This window comes from Liolophura sinensis, chromosome 8, assembly GCF_032854445.1.
Source record: "Liolophura sinensis isolate JHLJ2023 chromosome 8, CUHK_Ljap_v2, whole genome shotgun sequence".
In the NCBI taxonomy this organism is placed as follows: domain Eukaryota; kingdom Metazoa; phylum Mollusca; class Polyplacophora; order Chitonida; family Chitonidae; genus Liolophura; species Liolophura sinensis.
Genome location: NC_088302.1, coordinates 5739843 through 5763650, shown reverse-complemented (window position 1 = coordinate 5763650; position 23808 = coordinate 5739843). Strand labels below are relative to the sequence as shown.

The 23808-nt window shown below is 38.6% G+C and overlaps 1 protein-coding gene across 2 annotated transcripts in view; it reads right to left on the bottom strand.

Annotated features, from left to right (window-relative positions):
- Positions 1 to 23808, bottom strand: part of LOC135472263 (ubiquitin carboxyl-terminal hydrolase-like) — a 30146-nt gene that overhangs the window by 5776 nt on the left and 562 nt on the right. For both annotated transcript variants that reach the window (XM_064751678.1, XM_064751677.1), the window contains 6 exons: positions 22803 to 22931; positions 20910 to 21045; positions 15720 to 15802; positions 14166 to 14213; positions 13568 to 13643; positions 12075 to 12133 (listed from right to left, as the gene is read on the bottom strand). In XM_064751678.1, coding sequence (XP_064607748.1) covers positions 12075 to 12133; positions 13568 to 13643; positions 14166 to 14213; positions 15720 to 15802; positions 20910 to 21045; positions 22803 to 22931 — 531 coding nt within the window. The remainder of the gene's footprint in view (positions 1 to 12074; positions 12134 to 13567; positions 13644 to 14165; positions 14214 to 15719; positions 15803 to 20909; positions 21046 to 22802; positions 22932 to 23808) is intronic.

Below are 23808 nucleotides of genomic sequence, written 5' to 3'. Positions count from 1 at the left end.
AAACAACTAGCCTCTACCCCACCATCGTCTGGTACCTAACAAACCTCCGGACTTGAAGCTACAGCCAAAACAGCAAGAGCTGGACCCAAACACATGATCTCACTGGTCAAGGGTCGTATAGTTGCAGCAAGCCAGTGCTTTAACCATCTGAAAGAACAAGGTCTGTCCTCATCATGACACACCTGGCCCTTCCTGGCAGAGATACATGTATGGGACACAGCCCTTTCACATAAACTATCGCCATAGCAGTGAGAGTTGGATTTGACAGAGGCTGCTAGGTTGTGAGGAGACACACTTGTAACCTTTAATGAATGAATGATTATTGTTTAATGCCACATCGGCAATATTTTCCGCCACAGCCATATCGTGGCAACTTCATGAGCTAGCTACAAAGTGTACACGGCGAGGGTCACACACATTTCTAATAAACACTGACATACAACATACCTGATGCTTACAACACAGAACACAAAATCCCAATTATGTTTAGCTGAGATTTTAACATGGAAGCATGTCAGTGGTGTGAGGTATGCTTCAGTTGAACAACAAAGCTCAGGTACACAAAAGTACCTTATGGGTATATGTATATGTAAAACTATAAACATGTCAGCTATAATGTCACACTCTCAAGCTAGCATGTCAAACAGTCAATTCTCAACAGCCATCATCATTGCTTTACAACATCAATGTCTGCCGCTCATATACCACTGTTGCCAGGGAGTATGCTGACACTAATCACAAGAGGAATGGAAATAGATGTGAGGGAAAACTGTCAGTATGAATGGCCACATAACACCTACTATACAACAGTAATGCTGTAAACAATACATACATATATGTAGGTCATAAAACAACCTTATAAAACCAGCATGAGCAATCCATGATGGATGTTGATGTAATTGTGTAATATCAAGATGCTTGTAATTGGAGAAAGTCAATTAACCTGCCAATCATAAATGTCGCCTAATTTGGCCATCTGTTCTGCAATTTCCATCAAATCTAGACAAGCCATCATCATCAAATTCTGAAGACTCCGGTCATCACATAGCCTATGATTTAGTATCACATGTTTTCATAACTAATACTAGCTTGAATGTTTTCTTCTTCTTCAGACTCATGAAAATGTTTGTGAAAATGTCATAATTTAAATATAGAACCAGCAACAATAACTTCATTAGCAGCTCACAAAGAGGATAAGTAACACATTCATTCATTGAATCTTCTTACATGAAGTACATGACACGTAGGGTAATTCTTCAACCTTTTCACATGTTTGCAAGGTGTTTATTCAAGCATATCATGAAGGCATTATTCTGTGTAGACTGATAAAACTATACTTTTTGTGAAGCCCTGAAATTGGCTAACCCTAAAAATGTCGTTTTGTCTCCAAAATCAAATCAAAGGTGTAAATAAACTGCACTGTAAGTTGCTCTTTCATATGCGAAAAGGCTGACGAATTAGGGTAGATGTGGATGAAAATTCAGATGAAAATACTGCATGTTCAACTGTTCCATCAAAATCATCATTAATTAAACCAAATAAAAGATAAAAAATAATAAAGATAATCAAATGATAGAGAATACATGCACTAACACATGCAACAAAAATAAATGTACAGGCCTATAAATATATCCTGGATACAATGAAAAAAATTCCGTTATCTCTGTATGTAAGGATATGGCATCTGTAGAATCAACATATACGGAGAGTTTCCTGTATACAGCAATACCTGGTTTACATTGTATAGGGTTCAACGGGTACAGTTCCCCTGCCAAAAAAATGAAAGATGGACCTTCATTAACAAGCTGTATAAAACTAAGCATCATTGAGTACAACAAAAGGTCAGTGTCACTTAATGATGAGTGATGGCGCGAGGATTTTTAAAATAATCTGTTATTGAGTTAGATTCCTCACAGCCGAGTGAGTCATGGGACAGGGTAGACGCACTGCCCTCTGCATTTACAGACTCACAGTAATGGCCATCTCTGGCTGCCGATTGGTAGAAGGCATGATTAACGACCTTGTACCCAATAGCCTTCATAGGCTCCAGAGAGAATGGTCAAATGAGGGTGTTGAGCTTAGGGTCCCCATGTATGGATTCTCTTCCAATTGTCTAATCCTCTGTGCCGCGCTCCCCCCAATCTTAACCCTCTCCTTGCCAATTTAATTTTAGCTACAAGTCAAATTCCATCAATAGCTTTGTGGCCAATTTGGAAGTTCCTGCAGTCACTGGCAGCAATTCAGACCTCAAACCACATCCTGCAATGATGGGCTAAATATACAGTGTTTGTTAAGAAGATAAAATGTTAGTGTATGTACAATGTACACAAGCAGCCAACAAGCACACTCGTCAAATGTCCCATTAGTACCTTGCCCATAGAGGGTTCTACTCACCTCAGACTAGACATGTTGTAAATACATTAACAGATAACATGCTGTGTGATAAGCTTCGTGACATGCTGTGTGATAATGTTACCTGATAAGCTACATCGCACGGTGTATGATAATGGAGATCTTTACTTAAAAGTCAGAAGTTCAACTTACAAGTTATAATTTGTAACTTCAAACTAGAATAGGTAAACTAATTCTACATGTAGTTTGAAACTAAAAGTTACATGTACATGTAGTTACAAGGTGAACTAGTAACTTCTAACTAAAGGTCTCCAATGCTATGTGATAAGGTATATGACATGCTATGTGATAACGAATGTGGCATGCTGTGTGATAATGTATGTGACATGCTGTGTGATCATGTATGAGGCATGCTGTGTGATTTGGTGCACGTACATGACTTGCTGTGCGACGAGTCAAGTGATTTGCTGAGTGAATTACGCTGTAATTCACTAGAACAGGTAAATAAAATAAATAGAATAACAGAATAAATAAATAAAATAAATACAGTGAGCAAAATATATAGTCAGTAAGTAGGCAAAATACATGTATACTGGTCCACGTTGTCTAACGTTGACCTATATATTTTGCTTACTTATATGTGCTTACATAAATTATGGGGAATATAGATCGTGCAACATGAAATGTCATCACTGTATTTATTTTATTTATTGATTTGACTGGTGTTTTATGCCACACTCAAGAATGTTTCACTGATACGATGGCGGCCAGCATCATGGCCAGGGCTCAAAATTAGTATATGTCCCCTGGCCTGAGGCGAGTGAAAATAGCCGTCAAGCTAGTATGATTTTGAAACCACTAGTCCACTTTGGCTAGTAAAAATTATGGTAGACAAAATTATGGTGATAAAAGTCTCGTAAAACTATAATGAAATACGTATAATGCATCCTATTCTTTATCGAGCTAAAGGAAAAAGATTCTGTTCTCCATTCAACTGTGCTGGAACAAAACACGCACATTCGTAACTTACTTTTTTTTTTTTTTTTGACTGGTGTTTTACGCCTTACTCAAGAATATTCGTACCTTACTTTAAACTAGGATATACAGTACATCATAGAAAGGTACCTGTCTAGGTAAGAACTGTGCAGAACACAATGTCATAGCTACTGCCTCCTTGTTTGTGGGTGGCCAGCACCAATTGCCAAGTATGAATTTAGGTCGAAAAGTTGAATTTCACTATGTGGTGGTTTATTTCTGGGGCCGACCTGCCAAATTAAAAAAGAGTCGAGGGGTACTGACAACATATCGTTATGATCAGTATGAAGCACAGGGCCTGGCAGGTTGGTTTTTAAAATCATGGGAGGATGAGAGGCCATTGTTACAAAAGGACACTGAAAAAAGACGTTATAAGGTGTTTGATATGTGTTGAATTTCTGGTAGACGAATAGGCTTAGTCTCTTCAGCACGTCTCCATTACCAAGAGCAGTGCGACGTTACGTTTCTTCACACTCCTTATTTTCTGTGTAATAGGCTAGGCTGTAAACTGTATACCTTCAGCATCCCCATTTTCCAATGACTATGAGATTTGTTACTTGGAAGCTGTTTACTAATTACTAAAATGAACAAAAACAAGTGCACTGATATTAATTTGTGTATTCGTTCAATATTACACGGCTCATTAATAAACATGTTTCAGATCTGTTGTGGTTAGTATACATGTACCACTGTGCAAGAGTCTGTGAGAAATGGTCCTTGGGCTACATGTAACTTAATTGATGTAAACTGCCTCAAAATGTCTTATGTAGTAGTTGTATGTCGTCATCATTCACTTCATGGACTGAACAGGAAAAAGGCTACATCACAGCTTAGGTCGCGCAATCTGATATCAACACTTTGATTGGATAAAATTCTCAAGATGGCTGCCTCGATTCACAACATCCATTTGCTTAGTATTGTCAGTTTGTCTTACATTTTCTTCAGTGAAATCTTATTGAAAAAATAAAGTATAATACATTTTAGAAAGCTTCAGCACCCGGCTTTCAACTGAAACTTGTTTCATGTAACTTTTGCTATATATGTTGATTTGCAGTTATCACTGTAAAATGGTAATGCATATCTATATTTTGGTCCTCATAAAATGATGAGATGAGGTAATTAAACACAACATCTATCAGTTTAGCAGGCCTGGTGTTGATTACCGTTTAAGGAAACTTCATATTAACTTGACCATGTGGCTTGTCTCTGGTTTATGAGAAAATTTTATCTGTGATACTCTATTTTATCTAATAATTGGGACAGATATTAGTCCTGCTGAAAGCAAAATATTACATTCATCTTCTAGTGTTTTGAAAAAGTAAAAAGCCTTATGTTTGTCACAAGATGGTCTAGCCATGGGAGACAAAAGAAACTTTTTATCTGTTAAAATTACATGTATATTAGCTAAAATGGGTGGATCAGGTGTCCGAAATATTGGAAGAATTAGGGTACACAAGAAGATCCCACCACAAAGGACAAAACAAAATGTCACTGCCAATTTCTGTGAACATTCATAGTTAATCTACAGTTTCAACCTGGAGTGTTAACAGTAAAGTATTTAATTCACAAGGTGCTATCAGGGGTGTCTCGTGAATGAGTTCATGTAAAACTGTATTTACCAACAAGCAAGGTTAGAAGGAAAACACCTTTTTATGGTACATGTGGTGGCACCACTAGGATATCACTACATTATTATGGTATGTTAACTGAAGTTCCAAAATTTTTGAGGGCTAGTGATGATTTGTGTTTCATGCTATACTCAAAAGAATATTTCACTTATAAGAATTCCAGCATTATGGTGTGAGGAAACCGAGTGGAGCCCGGGGGAAACCCACAATCATCCGAAATTTGCTGGAAGACCCTCCCACACCCTCCCAAGCCAGAGAGAAAGCCAGCATACACTGGGCTTGAACTCACACAGCATTGGTGGTATGAACTGCGCTGGCACGCTAACCACTTAGCCACAGAAGCCCCGTTTCAAACTCTGTAAGTGAAGCAGTTCTTCAAATACACTGTTGACATGAAAAACTGATATATTTAATTCTTCTAATTTTTTGGACCCATAGCAGTTGATCATGACAATATTGTTACCATGAAGGATCACCAGCAATGACGATTATGGTGGGAGTGAACTGGGCAGAGCCTGGGGGAGACCGACCACCTTCCGCAGGTTACTGGCAGATGTTGTTCCTGTAAAAGCTGTGTTGTTTTAACTGCCTTGTTAAAACAACACAAGGCAGTTCTCAATTATATAGTGTATTTCATACATTTACCTGCACAAACTTTCTGACCAAAAGTTTGCATTTAAAGGCTATAGGCTTAGAAGGTGAGACAAAGCTGGTTTAAGGTAAGTAATTACTACTGGCATTCCAGGGGTGGATTCAATCTTGTCCTTGGGCAGGGAACCTTTTTATTATCCACTATTATCCACAGTACACTCCACTTTTCTCCACCCATAAAATTCACTGCCATTGTATCTGTTAAAAATCTTAGAGTAAAAGCAAGATTTGGGGTGACATAATGACCATTGTCCCAACCTCTCCTCTTGTTAAACCACACTTTACCCGCAACTTTAATGCTGGTAAAGGATTTTTCTCCCACTCGTTTATAAACATCATACAAATACTGCGTGTCAAGATATATATACCAACATTATTGATGTAATTAACTTCATATGCCAGTAATAAAGTGCTTGTAAACATGAAGTTAGAGCAGTTTGATTGCTTTCGCTGGTTTTATTTATGATATTTATCTGAAAAGTTAAAGTGAGAAGTATGTATCATATTATACGTATTATTTTATCACACCTCGTAGGGTAATATTTGGTTTCCATTGATCGAGAGATGGTCACAATAAGAAAACAATACGCTTATCCTTTATACTCTACATAAAGAGCAGTATATCCTTCCTTCATGGTAACAATATGGTCATGATCAACATTTTCACATGATGTTATCCATAAGTCTTTAACCCAAATAATGCAATTATGATTACCAACAGTATGTTTATACACATTTTATATTAAAGTACAACTATAGTGGATATCCCAGCTTTACAGGGTATATTATTATTTTCCTTTCACCTCTCGTCACACCAATGAATGCGTTTACTCATACACATACTGAATAAGTATTTAACATTATTATCCTTCCGCCTTTCATTATTAAGAACAATATGTAATCCTTCCTCAAGAGAAAATACAGTTATCCTTAAGTCTTCCAAATGAACAAATGGTTATCCTCACACTTTTGAAAAAACAATGTTATTTTTAAACCTTTAGCGAGAATAATATGTAATCTTTGCACTTTCAGAATGAACAATTTATGTAATCCTTACACTTTGAAAGAACAATATGTAATCCTTACACCTTGCAAGAACAACATGTAATCCTTACACTTTTGACAGGACAATATGTAAACCTAACACCTTTCACAAAAACAATATGTACTCCGTACACTTTTTGCAAAAACAATGTGTAATTCTTACACCTTTCACATGTATAGAAAAATATGATTAAATTTTCACCATTTTCGCAAAATCCGGACACTTTCCGGCTTTATCTTGCAATACTTTCAATATTGTATGTATATTTTCATGCACACTCTCAAGAATTCAGAAAAAATAAAGACGTGTAGATGTATAGTGGCTCAGTTACCCTAAACAGAGCAATATCAAAACAAATATACAAACCACATGTTACATGTATGAATGAATTAAGGAATGGTGACAGATTTACAATGCCTTTTCAGAAATATTTCAGCCATACCATTGCCAGACTAACAATTATGAAACTATGATTCAATTTGGTTCTTAATGTGACAACAGCAACATCCAAATAAAAAATAAATGTTTTAATATTACCACCTAAAAACACAGATGTTAAAATATGAAAACTTTAGTAAAACTTAAAAACCATCTTGGAATAATGAAAAGGATCTATATCCCATGGTCCAGGATTCACTAATCTTTAAATATACGTCAGCTACATGTACACTAGCTGTCAAACAGTTGTAATATGCGAGTATACTATGGAATTATTAAAGCTGTTTCATTCGATTAGTGCTATACAGCCTATTCAAAAATATTGAGTTAAATGTGTAAAACTGAGTAAATACTACACAGTTAACAAGAATATGTTTAACCATGTACAGATCATGAATACTGAACTCGCACACTCAATTCCCACTGTTACATATGCATGTAAAGGTAATACTGCAACCTACAACTTGAATATCTGATAGTAATTTTACTGACTGTTTCATCTGTTTATTACTAATATTTGATAAGGAAAAGTGGTTCTAAACATATCAATAAACATCACATGACAATAAAGTAGCATCTTGTCCGTATTCCCTTAATGTCTGTAATGTATTTTAATAAACATAAGAACCAAATGAAGGATAAAATAGTGTTCTTCATTTCACTCAGAACTAGGTTTCTTAACATTGAACATCAAAAAGAATACAAATCTTTTCATTTTTATGTCATGTTCAACAAATGTGACATACACTGTACACCTACATTTTGTGCGCCCCGATTGATGAGGTGATAAACTGTATCTACTAAAATGATGTGTTTTCAAAATCATATAAGGACTCTGAGAAAAGCGCACAATGATAAGCCATGTGACAAATGCATGATTTATAGTATGCAACAAATTCTAATATCAACCCAATGTGAAGGGTGGTTGGGGGGTGTGGGGCTGAAGGAAGAGTGCTGCGAGTGGAGGTGGTTCTAAGGTGTTGGTGGGCGGACCCTGGAAAAAAATAACTATGATGGTTTTGGTGTATATTTGACATCCAAGTAAAAATCAGTAGGAGTTCAAATCATGCTAGAGTTCTAGGGTCAAGCAGACGAGCTGGAAAACGGACCTATGAAGAATGGAGGATAAATGAAAGAATGAATGAATAAATGGTTATGGTTTAACGCCACATCGGCAATATTTCAGCCATATCGTAGCAAGAGCAAAGTGAAAACACAATGCGGTCGATATATGAAAGAAGTAGCAGTAGCTGGTTACATGTACATGTAGGTGTAAAAAACTGTCCAGCAAAAAGTACAGAAATCCAATCAGAAATTAATTGAAGAAATTCAAATATAAAACTGAACATGCCCCACCTGTCATGTTAGTGACATTACAGTTTAACCGCCATTCTCTTCAAATGTAATATAAGCTTTTTTAAGATAATGTAACTTTAACATTAAACCACACTTTAAATCATTTTACATTCTTAAGGAAGACTATAAAATGCGTAAACTGCAAAGCTGATTTCAAACTGGATTATAAAATAGCCCACCCATAAAAAAAAAGCCATCATGTTCAAACAGATTAAAATGGTATAAGACTGTCTTTGAAAGCAGCTTTCACAATATGTACATGTACATAATTGGCAAATAACACTCCCAGATAGTAAAATCATTGTATACAACAGATAAATTGCATCTCTCTTCACCTTTTCATGCATCTGGAGAAATGTATGAGGTGTTATGTTATTATTGTGTGAGGAAAATTCTGATGTGCTACTGAATTACAGGGTGTCACAAATAGTGCAGAGTTAAGTATGATTTTCTCTTAATTACATCCACCTTGTGTACTTAACAAGCAATAAGGTTTATCTTCATAGTCAATTGTCAGCCCACACACCACCCCGTCATCAGCGCTCCTTATTTCACTTCAAGGTTTACACCTCAAGGTTTACACTTCAAGGTTTACACTTCAAGGTTTACACTTCCACTGATGACTCGTACTTACAGGCTGGCAGAATAATAATCACAAAAATTCTCACATGTATTCAGGCTTACTATGTGGGAAGGTCTGCCAGCAGCCTGTGGATGGTTGTGGGTTTCCCCTGGGCTTCTTGGCTGCCTGACACTGGATTCATCAAGTTAAAAAAAAACACAAAAAGTATATCTGTATGATATTAACAGTAAATTTCTGTCAGTTGTGAATATTTCGTGTTTAGAAAATGTCAATTTATGTCCGCCAAAATGTTTCAAAGTTACCTCCTTCTCCTGCTTGGTTTGTCTTGTCTTTCTAGTCCTGGACATAGTATGTGGGGGTTCAAAACTTGTCCTGAACAGAGAATTTGTAGATTTCCCCTCTGTCCTTGCTTGAGAGACCTTGGGACAATTTATAAGCAGCCGAATACTTATGTGGCCATTTGTGTGGCTTAGGCCTTGTTTTCCAGTTACATACATGTGAATGGTTCATATAACTGTAAGACACAAAGGGAAATCTTGGCACTTCATTTCTCTCCACCCATAAAACTGCCCCTGCATTAGTCATTCATAAGTATGGCATCAAACACGTAACAAATAAATAAAAAAAGGAGCAAGCTTCACCAAGCTTTCAAAAAGGTTAATACTATAGACATGTATTTATTAGCACAAATAACTTTCTCATTCTGTGACAACTGACAGGCTTCATAATCCAAAATACATTACACATATAACCCTAATACAAATGTTGCTTTATTCTGGCAGTTGGTCTACTTCACAGGTAAGCAGATTAGTGTTAAGTCTCTGTATTTTTGTAGCTAATCGGAAGTATTAGGACAAGGCCACCTGGCCAGCTGTACTGAACCTAAGGCCAGGCTACACCAGGTCTGTATTTTAGTCTTTAATCAGAAATGTTAGGACAACGCCACCTGTCCAGGTGTACTGAACATAAGGCCAGGCTACACCAGGTCTGTTACCTGATATAACAATACCTGGCCTGTTAAGCATCTACCTGGATGACAATGGCCCAAGTCAAAAGCATCATAAACACCCTGGCATTAGAATTTTGAACAAGTAAACTTTTGTCTGCTTTTAAACATCAAGATTTGAATGTGTCATTGTGAGTTCATAGGAAAACTGATCAAGTCCCTAAATTTAGCCTAGTCACACCGGTTACAGGTAACTCTCTTGGCAAGGGCCGTTCTCTACCTGTACTGTGGATAACAGGCAGTGTACGCTGTACATCTATTACAATGCAACGATGTTTATCATGGAAATATGATATGGTTTTGAATATTAACATCTGAGACAAATGTCTCAGTAGCCTGTGTGTGACCATTTAAGAACAGGTAGACAGAGGCTTGAAAGCTGCTCTATTTACCCCGCTCTATCATAATTACAGGTGAAGAATTCAACACAGGTGTTGATGGGTGAAAAAAAACAAAAACATCCTGGAATCCAGATGAGCTAAATACCCCCTTCCAACACCCAACATTTCCAAAAATAAAGAAAACCAAGAAAACCTTAAGACAAATGACATGACATCATGTTGCTTAGTTTGGTTTCACATAGATTGTTCCATGTGCCATTTGTTGTGTACATTAAAATAATCAAATTGACTCATATTGACACATTAGCACAGTGCGTGATTTAATCATCTTGGCCTAGTTGTCAAGTGTATTAGCTAAAACCATTAATATTATATTTATTTGATTTATTTGATTGGTGTTTTATGCTGAGGTTTCTCAGTCAATGCACCATGCTGGCCTGCTAATCCCCTCAGCCACTGAGGCCCTTAATATGCAATTCTTATGTAGCATTTTTAAACAGTTCTATCACATGTACACAAAGATGTGTTGAAAATGAGGAGGATTATGTTAGTATTCAGGGTGGGGTTAGGACAATATTATCTTGTGGTGAATATGGCGTTCAGCCATCAAAAAGAAAAAAGAAAAACAAAAAAGCTCAAACTTTTTCTGTCAAGATGTTTATCAAATATATATACAAGATGTAGCTGCGTTTTAGTCCAGGGTCCCCGTTGCACAAAGTAACATCTATGGCAACCAGTACCATAACCATACATTATGCTGCCATGGCACGTGGACATAGTACTATGTGTGCATTAAGTAACATGCCACAAAATACACAACCTGAACCATATAAATAAATAAATATGTAAAAAAAAAAGATTATCAAATTTTAAAAAAAGTGGAGTGCCGGAGATTTGAACTCCACATTTCAGTAATGAAATTATCAAGGCTCCGCTTCTCTGAGAAATTTCTCACGTCTTCATATATTCTGCTCTAATATTGCCTGATGGATGAAGCAAAACAAACAACCAGAGGTGTTACATACACTAAAGGCTTTTCTGTATTTGTCGATTATACAATGGCCACAGAGCCAATCAGAAAACTCCTTACCAGGTTCTCTGAGGGCATAATAGCAAAACAAAACTCAGACATGACATGGCTACTTCATTGATTTCCCAGCTGAATTGTGTACTCTTCTGATGTCCTGCTAACTGCACCAACCCAATCAACCACAAACCAAGGGAGATTACTCTATCTCACAAATCTATACTGCACTTGACGAACTTTCCAAAAACAACTTCCGACTGCTATCCGGTTTACATTAGTCAACCTTGAAAAGCCCACCTGCACCACATATAACCTTTGTTTACACTACTCCCACTCATCTCTAACAAAGCAAATTCTGTGCATAACTGAAAAGCCTAATCAAACCAGATATCTTGTACCATTACCTATACATGTGTGGACTTCATCCAGTAAGCTAAAAACACTTGATACCTGATCACTGCTATTACCACATACACAGCTGACCTGACATACGTGAATCCAACTGCTGGGATGGTAAAGAGAACATCTCAGAGCTAATCTTTGGTGTAATATTACACTATACTCAAAAACATTCTCATTCTTGTAGAAACTATTGGTGTGTGTCATTCTTACCTGAAGTAATGTATCTGGGGTGGTTTTCCCATGAAGCACAGGCCCATCTTTTCGCCCATCTACAAATGAAAACACACTCTCTCAGCTTAAATAGTTCATACATATTAAAACAAATAAACACTCTGATGAGACTCTCTCAGCTTACATGTGCCTAGATCACACAGGATGGATACATACAGATGAGATTCTTACAGCATACATGTGCCTAAATGATACAGGATGAATACACACAGATGAGATTCTCACAGCATACATGTGCCTAGATCATACAGGATGAATACACACAGATGAGATTTTCACAGATTACATGTGCCTAGATCATACAGGATGAATACACACAGATGACATTCTCACAGCTTACATGTGCCTAGATCATACAGGATGAATACACACAGATGACATTCTCACAGCATACATGTGCCTAGATCATACAGGATGAATACACACAGATGACATTCTCACAGCATACATGTGCCTAGATCATACAGGATGAATACACACAGATGACATTCTCACAGCTTACATGTGCCTGATGAATACACACAGATGAGATTCTCTCAGCTTACATGTGCCTAGATCATACAGGATGAATACACACAGATGAGATTCTCACAGCTTACATGTGCCTAGATCATACAGGATGAATACACACAGATGACATTCTCACAGCATACATGTTCCTAGATCATACAGGATGAATACACACAGATGACATTCTCACAGCTTACATGTGCCTAGATCATACAGGATGAATACACACAGATGACATTCCCACAGCTTACATGTGCCTGATGAATACACACAGATGAGATTCTCTCAGCTTACATGTGCCTAGATCATACAGGATGAATACACACAGATGAGATTCTCTCAGCTTACATGTGCCTAGATCATACAGGATGAATACACATAGATGACATTCTCACAGCTTACATGTGCCTAGATCATACAGGATGAATACACACAGATGAGATCTGCACAGCTTACATGTGCCTAGATCATACAGGATGAATACACACAGATGAGATTTTCACAGATTAAATGTACCTAGATCAAACAGGATGAATACACACAGATGAGATTCTCTCAGCTTACATGTGCCTAGATCATAAAGGACAAATACACACAGATGAGATTCTTACAGCTTACATGTGCCTAGATCACACAGGACGAATACACACAGATGAGATTCTCACAGCTTACATGTGCCTAGATCATACAGGCTGAATACACACAGATGAGATTCTCTCAGCTTACATGTGCCTAGATCATACAGGATGGATACACACAGATGACATTCTCACAGCTTACATGTGCCTAGATCATACAGGCTGAATACACACAGATGAGATTCTCTCAGCTTACATGTGCCTAGATCACACAGGACGGATACACACAGATGAGATTCTCACAGCTTACATGTGCCTAGATCATAAAGGACGAAGATCATACGGGATGAATATACACACACAGATGAGATTCTCACAGCTTACCCAGTTCATACAGCTCTCCATCTTTATCAATCAATGCCACAAAATGGGTTGATACTTTCTCATCTCTTGAGGGTGCCTACCATGAAAAGGGTTATTAATATGTATAGTTTTATTCACTAGTCAGTAATGCACATTTGATATTGAACTAAACACTTGCAACGTCAATAATATTATTTATTTATTGATTTGATTGGTGTTTTACACCATACTCAAGAATATTTCATTTGTACGACAGCAACCAGCTTTGTGGTGGGAGGGTACCTGGCACAGCCATTGCAGTTGCAGGCAGACCTGTATGGCTGGAGAGGAAGCCAGCATAAGCTGGACTGAACTCAGCAAACATCAATAATATATCATGATGAAAATGCATCCAACCAAATTTAGTGTTATCTATTTATTCAATGAACTGTTTTCAAACCTCATAATGAGGAACTCATAAAACAGTTGTCAGATATCAGCTGAAGGAAACCACAAATCACCAAGACTTGGCAAGTTTTAGCGTTATGCATTGTTTAATCTTACCTGCCTTTGACAGAAAGTTAAAAAGACTTCAATCTGTCTACATGATACAATGTGATGTACACTAATTCTCCTTTACCTGTGTCTGGCCTTCCTGAGCAATATCTTCGTGAGCAGATCCCATTCCCTGGGAAGGCAAGAGAGCCATATCAAACAGAGATACAAAATAAGACATCAACTTTCAATATGATAAAAACAAAGCCAAAAACAGACATGATACGTAAACCACCCTTACAGGATTAGTGGCCAGGTTAATCATTTATTCATAATTAGCTACACCTGTATATATTGTTAAATTGAGTTTAAAATATTATTAAAAAAGGGTACATTAATCACAGTAATAGGACACTGAAAATGACTAGATAATGAGGCTGGTTTTATGCATTTTTCCCGCCAACACCCGGCAGTCTCTACCTAATTATGTCATATCAGTCCAACCGATACGAGCTGTCAGAGCTTAGCCACAGAGTTCAGTGTTATAAAGTCTACGAGAGTGACAACAAGCATATCAAATTTCTTCCGAAACAGTCTGTTAATCTGCGTACAGTTGTACGAACTGGTTGTCGAACAACCTTGGAGTTGTTTTATTTTCCAGGTTTTCAGATATTTTGATCCCCAGGAAGAAGTGGATTTCCATGACAAGATAGATGGATTTTGTACCTGCAAGAGAAAGCCACATCTGCTTTTGCCATTTTTCATCTGAAAGTTACGAGAGGAATACAGCTAGCTGGACCTGAAGATTTGACTACTATGGGGTGGCAGTCAAATAACACCTCAAGCTTAAATGAACTTAAGACTGATAGACAGCAAATCTATATACACTGTAAGCTATAGTTTACCAGTCTGTATTACCTGTGCTGTTGGAAATGCCTTGACAAAGATCAAATTTGATGTCTGAAAACTCTGGCTGAGGATTCCAGTGTCATAAATTGGAACTTCAGCCTCGGCCATTACAGGTTCAGATTGATTCAGCTGTATATTTGTTTCTGTGTAGTTAGAATCCATGTCAAAACTGACACAGATCTGATAGGGCCAGCTGGAGCTCAGAGAGGCCAGTAAATCTATTGTTTTGGTGGATTTAAAGTCATTATTACCTTTCTCAGAAGCCCTCTCGCCAATACAGTATTTAAACAGATCATAATTTTTATAATCAGGACCACAAGCTAAATCTGGACACTTATCCTATAAGTTCCAAAGGTTACCATTTTGTTGGTGGGCGGGGGGGGGTTCATCAATCAAACAACAGTACATACTGGTGGAGTTTATGTCTATTCATTTTGTAGTGAAAACAAGCAAATTTGGTAACACCTGTGGAAGTCCCTGAAAATTCATTGCAATTCCTGCTAAGTCCTAACTGCTAGGTTTATGTATAAGGTCTGGGCTTCTGAATACCACACTCCATTGAATTAATAGTCAATGGTCTTGAGTGTTGCCTTCTAGCCAATCCGACAATGTAAATGGATGACATATTAATGCCAATGAAACAGGTAAAGGCCAAGACATTTTTTTACCTTTTCTTTTAGTGTTATGCAGTTGAATTAAAGCTGCATAAAAATTGACTACTGAAATTTCACACTACCACTCTATTTTGTCAAATGACAACCACTACTGCTGTCTACATGATCTAACCCACCTTGTCTCCTTCTAAATAGGTGGCTCTCTCTGCAGGAGAAAGTTCAAGAGTAGCTTCCAAAAACTTCTGGAAGGGTTTTCCATCTACAACAAGGAAATAGACAGTAAGACATAGCATATAATGTACACATACTCTACTTGTAGGACAGACAGATCCAAACACGATCTGGGCCAAGGGAGATAACTCTAATGGCACAAAACATTGTGACAGTTATTAATCGAAGAAATATTACATACAATTTAAATGTTAAAATCAATACTTGAAGGCAAAATATTCAAGTGTATGTACAAATAGATTGAAAATCACCTGAACATTATTGCTTGGAATACCCGTATTACAAAGCAGTTCATTTATTAGTCCTACATGTATGTAATAGGATGCGTTTCATAGTTCTTACTTGCCACCGAGTCATATCTTCATGTTTTTATAGATGGCAAAAATACCTACCTCTCATCAACAACTGTATTTGCCCAAAATATAGCCAGAAAGACCATAATTTTGGGAAGCTTTTACCTCATTGCAAACTACATGCGAACATGGATACCTTTCTGTCATTTTCCATGAGCATAAATTTAAGCATGTCAACATTCAATTTCTATTTTTTAAATTGTAAATATATCTGCTCAGGAAAGGTAAGGTTAAAGCTTTTCAGATTAAACAGTCTTACAGCAAAGTCTCAATGTGAAATCATTGAGCTAGTCCACTTAACTGTATCATTTGGTGCGTGAATTTCTGGAATGGTACTGCAAATAGATGCTCCCTGTCGTGTTGTGAGTGACAGAAGCAAAGTCTCAATGTGAAATCATTGGGCTAGTCCACTTAACTGTATCATTTGATGTGCGAATTTCTGGACTGGTACTGCAAACAGATGTTCCCCGTCGTGTTGTAAGTGACAGAAGCAGAGTCTCAATGTGAAACCTTCGGGCTAGTCCACTTAACTGTATCATTTGGTGTGCGAATTTCAGGAATGGTACTGCAAACAGATGCTCCCCGTCGTGTTTTGAGTGACAGAAGCAGAGTCTCAATGTGAAACCTTCGGGCTAGAGCACTTAACTGTATCATTTGGTGAGCGAATTTCAGGACTGGTACTGCAAATAGATGCTCCCTGTCATGTTGTGAGTGACAGCAAGCAGAGTCTCAATGTGAAATCATCTGGCTAGTCCACTTAACTGTATCATTTGGTGTGTGAATTTCTGGATTGGTACTGCCAACAGATGCTCCCTGTCATGTTGTGAGTGACAGAAGCAAAGTCTCAATGGGAAATCTTCGGGCTAGTCCACTTAACTGTATCATTTGGCGTGTGAATTTCTGGATTGGTACTGCCAACAGATGCTCCCCGTCATGTTGCGAGTGACAGAAGCAGAGTCTCAATGTGAAATCATCCGGCTAGTCCATTTAACTGTATCATTTGGTGTGCGAATTTCTGGATTGGTACTGCAAATAGATGCTCCCTGTCGTGTTGTGAGTGACAGAAGCAAAGTCTCAATGTGAAATCATCCGGCTAGTCCACTTAACTGTATCATTTGGTGTGCGAATTTCTGGACTGGTACTGCAAATAGATGCTCCCCGTCGTGTTGTGAGTGACAGAAGCAAAGTCTCAATGTGAAATCATCTGGCTAGTCCACTTAACTGTATCATTTGGTGTGCGAATTTCTGGACTGGTACTGCAAATAGATGCTCCCTGTCGTGTTGTGAGTGACAGAAGCAAAGTCTCAATGTGAAATCAACACGCTAGTCCACTTAACTGTATCATTTGGTGTGCGAATTTCTGGACTGGTACTGCAAATAGATGCTCCCTGTCGTGTTGTGAGTGACAGAAGCAAAGTCTCAATGTGAAATCTTCGGGCTAGTCCACTTAACTGTATTATTTGGTGTGCGAATTTCAGGAATGGTACTGCAAACAGATGCTCCCCGTCGTGTTGTGAGTGACAGAAGCAAAGTCTCAATGTGAAATCATTGGGCTAGTCCACTTAACTGTATCATTTGGTGTGTGAATTTCTGGACTGGTACTGCAAATAGATGCTCCCTGTCGTGTTGTGAGTGACAGAAGCAAAGTCTCAATGTGAAATCAACACGCTAATCCACTTAACTGTATCATTTGGTGTGTGAATTTCTGGATTGGTACTGCCAACAGATGCTCCCCGTCATGTTGTGAGTGACAGAAGCAGAGTCTCAATGTGAAATCTTCGGGCTAGTCCACTTAACTGTATCATTTGGTGTGCAAATTTCTGGACTGGTACTGCAAACAGATGCTCCCCGTCGTGTTGTGAGTGACAGAAGCAAAGTCTCAATGTGAAACCTTCGGGCTAGTCCACTTAACTGTATCATTTGGCGTGTGAATTTCTGGACTGGTACTGCAAACAGATGCTCTCTGTCGTGTTGTGAGTGACAGAAGCAAAGTCTCAATGTGAAATCTTCGGGCTAGTCCACTTAACTGTATCATTTGGTGTGCGAATTTCTGGATTGGTACTGCCAACAGATGCTCCCCGTCGTGTTGTGAGTGACAGAAGCAAAGTCTCAATGTGAAATCATCCGGCTAGTCCACTTAACTGTATCATTTGGTGTGTGAATATTTGGATTGGTACTGCAAACAGATGCCCCCTGTCATGTTGTGAGTGACAGAAGCAAAGTCTCAATGGGAAATCTTCGGGCTAGTCCACTTAACTGTATCATTTGGTGTGCGAATTTCTGGATTGGTACTGCAAACAGATGCCCCCCGTCATGTTGTGAGTGACAGAAGCAGAGTCTCAATGTGAAATCATCCGGCTAGTCCACTTAACTGTATCATTTGGTGTGCGAATTTCTGGATTGGTACTGCAAACAGATGCTCCCCGTCATGTTGTGAGTGACAGAAGCAGAGTCTCAATGTGAAATCATCCGGCTAGTCCACTTAACTGTATCATTTGGTGTGCAAATTTCTGGACTGGTACTGCAAATAGATGCTCCCTGTCGTGTTGTGAGTGACAGAAGCAAAGTCTCAATGTGAAATCATTGGGCTAGTCCACTTAACTGTATCATTTGGTGTGTGAATTTCTGGACTGGTACTGCAAATAGATGCTCCCTGTCGTGTTGTGAGTGACAGAAGCAAAGTCTCAATGTGAAATCAACATGCTAGTCCACTTAACTGTATCATTTGGTGTGCAAATTTCTGGACTGGTACTGCAAATAGATGCTCCCTGTCGTGTTGTGAGTGACAGAAGCAAAGTCTCAATGTGAAATCTTCGGGCTAGTCCACTTAACTGTATCATTTGGTGTGCAAATTTCTGGACTGGTACTGCCAACAGATGCTCCCCGTCATGTTGTGAGTGACAGAAGCAAAGTCTCAATGTGAAATCTTCGGGCTAGTCCACTTAACTGTATCATTTGGTGTGCGAATTTCTGGACTGGTACTGCAAACAGATGCTCCCTGTTGTGTTATGAGTGACAGAAGCAAAGTCTCAATGTGAAACCTTCAGGCTAGTCCACTTAACTGTATCATTTGGTGTGCGAATTTCTGGACTGGTACTGCCAACAGATGCTCCCTGTTGTGTTATGAGTGACAGAAGCAGAGTCTCAATGGGAAATCACCCGGCTAGTCCACTTAACTGTATCATTTGGTGTGCGAATTTCTGGATTGGTACTGCAAACAGATGCTCCTCGTCATGTTGTGAGTGACAGAAGCACAGTCTCAATGGGAAATCTTCGGGCTAGTCCACTTAACTGTATCATTTGGTGTGTGAATTTCTGGACTGGTACTGCAAATAGATGCTCCCTGTCGTGTTGTGAGTGACAGAAGCACAGTCTCAATGTGAAATCACCCGGCTAGTCCACTTAACTGTATCATTTGGTGTGCGAATTTCTGGACTGGTACTGCAAATAGATGCTCCCTGTCATGTTGTGAGTGACAGAAGCACAGTCTCAATGGGAAATCTTCGGGCTAGTCCACTTAACTGTATCATTTGGTGTGTGAATTTCTGGACTGGTACTGCAAACAGATGCTCCCCGTCATGTTGTGAGTGACAGAAGCACAGTCTCAATGTGAAATCTTCGGGCTAGTCCACTTAACTGTATCATTTGGTGTGCGAATTTCTGGACTGGTACTGCAAATAGATGCTCCCTGTCATGTTGTGAGTGACAGAAGCAAAGTCTCAATGTGAAATCATCCGGCTAGTCCACTTAACTGTATCATTTGGTGTGTGAATTTCTGGATTGGTACTGCCAACAGATGCTCCCTGTCGTGTTGTGAGTGACAGAAGCAAAGTCTCAATGGGAAATCTTCGGGCTAGTCCACTTAACTGTATCATTTGGCGTGTGAATTTCTGGACTGGTACTGCAAATAGATGCTCCCTGTCGTGTTGTGAGTGACAGAAGCAAAGTCTCAATGGGAAATCTTCGGGCTAGTCCACTTAACTGTATCATTTGGTGTGCAAATTTCTGGACTGGTACTGCAGATAGATGCTCCCTGTCATGTTGTGAGTGACAGAAGCAAAGTCTCAATGGGAAATCTTCGGGCTAGTCCACTTAACTGTATCATTTGGCGTGTGAATTTCTGGACTGGTACTGCAAATAGATGCTCCCCGTCATGTTGTGAGTGACAGAAGCAGAGTCTCAATGTGAAATCAACACGCTAGTCCACTTAACTATCATTTGGCGTGTGAATTTCTGGACTGGTACTGCAAATAGATGCTCCCTGTCGTGTTGTGAGTGACAGAAGCAAAGTCTCAATGTGAAATCAACACGCTAGTCCACTTAACTGTATCATTTGGTGTGCAAATTTCTGGACTGGTACTGCAAACAGATGCTCCCTGTCATGTTGTGAGTGACAGAAGCTGAGAGTGTGACCAGAAACAAGTTTTCAAAACATCTTATTAAAATGCTTCAGCTTGACAGTAAAAATGACTCAAGTGACTCATGCCTTAACCATATGGCTTTACTTTAGCACAAAATTTATGACGGTTTGGGTTATATCCTGGTTGCAGGCATTTATTGTTGAATGGTGGGTAATTTTCACCTTGTTTCATGAATAAAAACTTGGAGATGTGACTTTGTCGAGTCAGAACTATCACACAGTCATGTTGTATAGGAGATTAGTCATGAAACCAAAATGGAATGATACATGAGAATGGAAGGAACATTAGTTATTTTTAGGGAAATTTTATTTTACTTAATATATATTCCTTCCTGTGTGTAAATCTGGATTATGGGACATACCTTCAAACTGTATCTGGTCAGCATTATTGGCTAGTGTATGCACCATAGCTATTGTCCCACAGGCATTGCCAATCGTCTGTTTGATATGGTAGATCTTCTCGTTTGGCTTGACCGAGCCTATTGGCTGTGATTCTGACTGTAAAAACATATTATATCAGGCTAAAAATGAAATTTTATAATTTGGAATTTGGATATAAACAGACTGATCCGTGAACAAACAAATATCCAGAAACAAGGCTGAAAGATATCATAAACACTCTGTTTTTCAATTTTAGCTTTTTGGAATTATAAAAAGAAAATATAAATATAAATTTTTATTCATTTATATTTTTCTCACTGGAGGTTAACACCATACTCAAGAATTTTCCTTCCTATGATGGGTGTCAGGTTAATGGGCAGACAAGACTTAAAGAGATACTCCACTGTCAAGACCTGTATGTCTTAAAAGCAGGTTTAGAGATAGTCTGAACTGATTTCCTTAACTGTAAAAAAGTTGTATTGTATTTATACTGCTGTTAGTTTTAGAGGATAATATAAAAGTTTTCTCGCATTTCCAATTTTGCCTGGTGTGGCGATGTGCAAGAGCATTTGGCAGCACCCACTGCTGATGAATGGCCACAAATGACTTCATAATTTCAAATGCGCATGTTATCATTGCAGCACAACAGACAGAAAATTTAGTTTTTGAAGACTTTTAACTTATGGAAGTTAATCAGTGTTATTCATTATAAATCTTTTTGAACAGTGGTGTTAGCTGTGTTCCATAAGGTATCCTTCATATCATTTTAATATTTCTGCCTGGTATATCTTGGGACTGAAGTATCATTTAAGCGATCCAGCAGCCTCTGCAAGGTACCTGAAACACCTGACCCACAGTCAAGGGTACAGATCATTTACATCCTAACATGTATAGTATGGCAGATAATTGTCTGAACACTACAGTCCAGTTCCCACTTCAGCACAAATCCACACAGCCATATAACTAAAGCACAGACTTCTCCCTCTCCTGCTCATCCTGTCCTAGTAAGGCCTAGACCCTGCAAATCTCCATGGCTCCAGTTTTCATTATCAGCCACAGAGATGTCCAAAATTTCTTTTGCCTCTAATTGCCACAAATCCCACTCGGAAATCTTCATGCTGGAAGCATACTATAGTGACTGCCCACAGTACAGAGACATGAATTCCAATATGTATGTCAGCAGTAAATTTTAATGTGGTGATGCCATCAGAGTATTCCCTCTTCTACCTGAAAAGGTGCATTCTGGGTCATAATTTCATAATGATATTATTATGTGTATTCTTGGGTTTTTATGTCGTACTTTGAATTATTTTTTTGAAATTTGAAATATGACAAGGAGTTATTCTGTGTATGTGCATATACTAAGTCATCTTACGGCAGGGCACTGCTGCCACTGAAGTATCCTGCAGAACACACCTGACATGACACCACACCCAGTCATGTTATACTGACATCTGGCCTACTAGTCCTGTTTCCTTGTTCTAACCTCTTTAAATACAGTACAGAGCGCCAAGCAAAATAGCAAAACGTATCACGGGTACCAAGGTCTTTGGTTTTGATCCGCAATGAAGGTGGACAGTGTATGAAACTTCAGGTTGAGCTGGGATAGGATATGTATCAAGATCTCTATGTGTTACAATTTGAGATGGATCCAAAATATTAAGGACTTGGAGTGAAAAAATATGTTAGATCTGAATTAACCCTCCGGTGTCTGTGTGGCTAACAGTAAAAGCGTTGGGTCAAGGCACAGAGATGTGTCTTCAGGGTGTTACACACAATAATACACCGGTAAGTATCCAGAGATACATCCCCTTACTATACAAGAATTTGGGCTTGCCTTTAAGCTTAGGTGTGAGGAAGATAAAATTAAGCACCTTTTCATTGATTGGATAAAGGAGAACAACAGCTTTGACAGGTTGTGGCACCATGCCAAGTAGGTCAGGATCCAAGCCGTAGATGTCTACAAACTCCCAGCTCTGGGGCATTCCAAGTCCATAGGCATACTGTCAACAGATACAAACATCTTCAAAGTCTGATACCTGTATACCTCAAAATAAAACAAGCATGTACAGTTAGAAAAGCTTATCTCAAATTTTTGTATTTTTACTTTAATCTAATTAATTTATTTGATTGGTTATGGCATACTTAAGACTTGCACCTGTTACATTAAGATGGCTGTCATGTTTATGGGTGTGGAGAAACAGTAGTCTCCAGGCTTAGCTGAAAACTGTACACATTGCTGGGAAGACCACTGATGGAACACATGCAACCCAGCAGCATTTTTCATTTGTTTATTTGACTAGCCAAAATTATGATGGGAGGAAATCGAGAAGAGTCCGGGGAAAACCCACAACCATCCACAGGTTGCCGACAGACCTTCCTACATATGGCTGGAGAGGAAGCCAGCAAGAGCTGGACAGCGACCACATTTGTGGGGGATTAATAATGCGTCATTGTGCCCTGCTCGTGTACTATCCCTCCCGCCACGCAGGGCCTCCTGGCCTGCTACAAGTGTGGAAAATATAGGTCATGTGTTACAAGTGGTGGGTCCGTAGAATGGCAGTGGGATGCTACAGGCCTGTTACAAGTGGTGTGTCTGTAGAATAACAGTAGAATGCTACAGGTCTGTTACAAGTGGTGTGTCTGTAAAATAGCAGTGGAATGCCTTTGGCATGCTACAGGTGTGCTAGTGGCGAGTTGGTTGATTTAGTTTGTGTACAACATGCAAATGATATTTAAGGCTTTGAAAATGATTTTTGAAGCTTTGAAAATTATTTTAAAACTTTAAAAATGATTTCAAATATGTTCCATCATTTTAAACATTAAGCCTTTAGGTACAGTTAAGGCTCACTGTTTTCAAACCTTTAAAAATGAATTTCG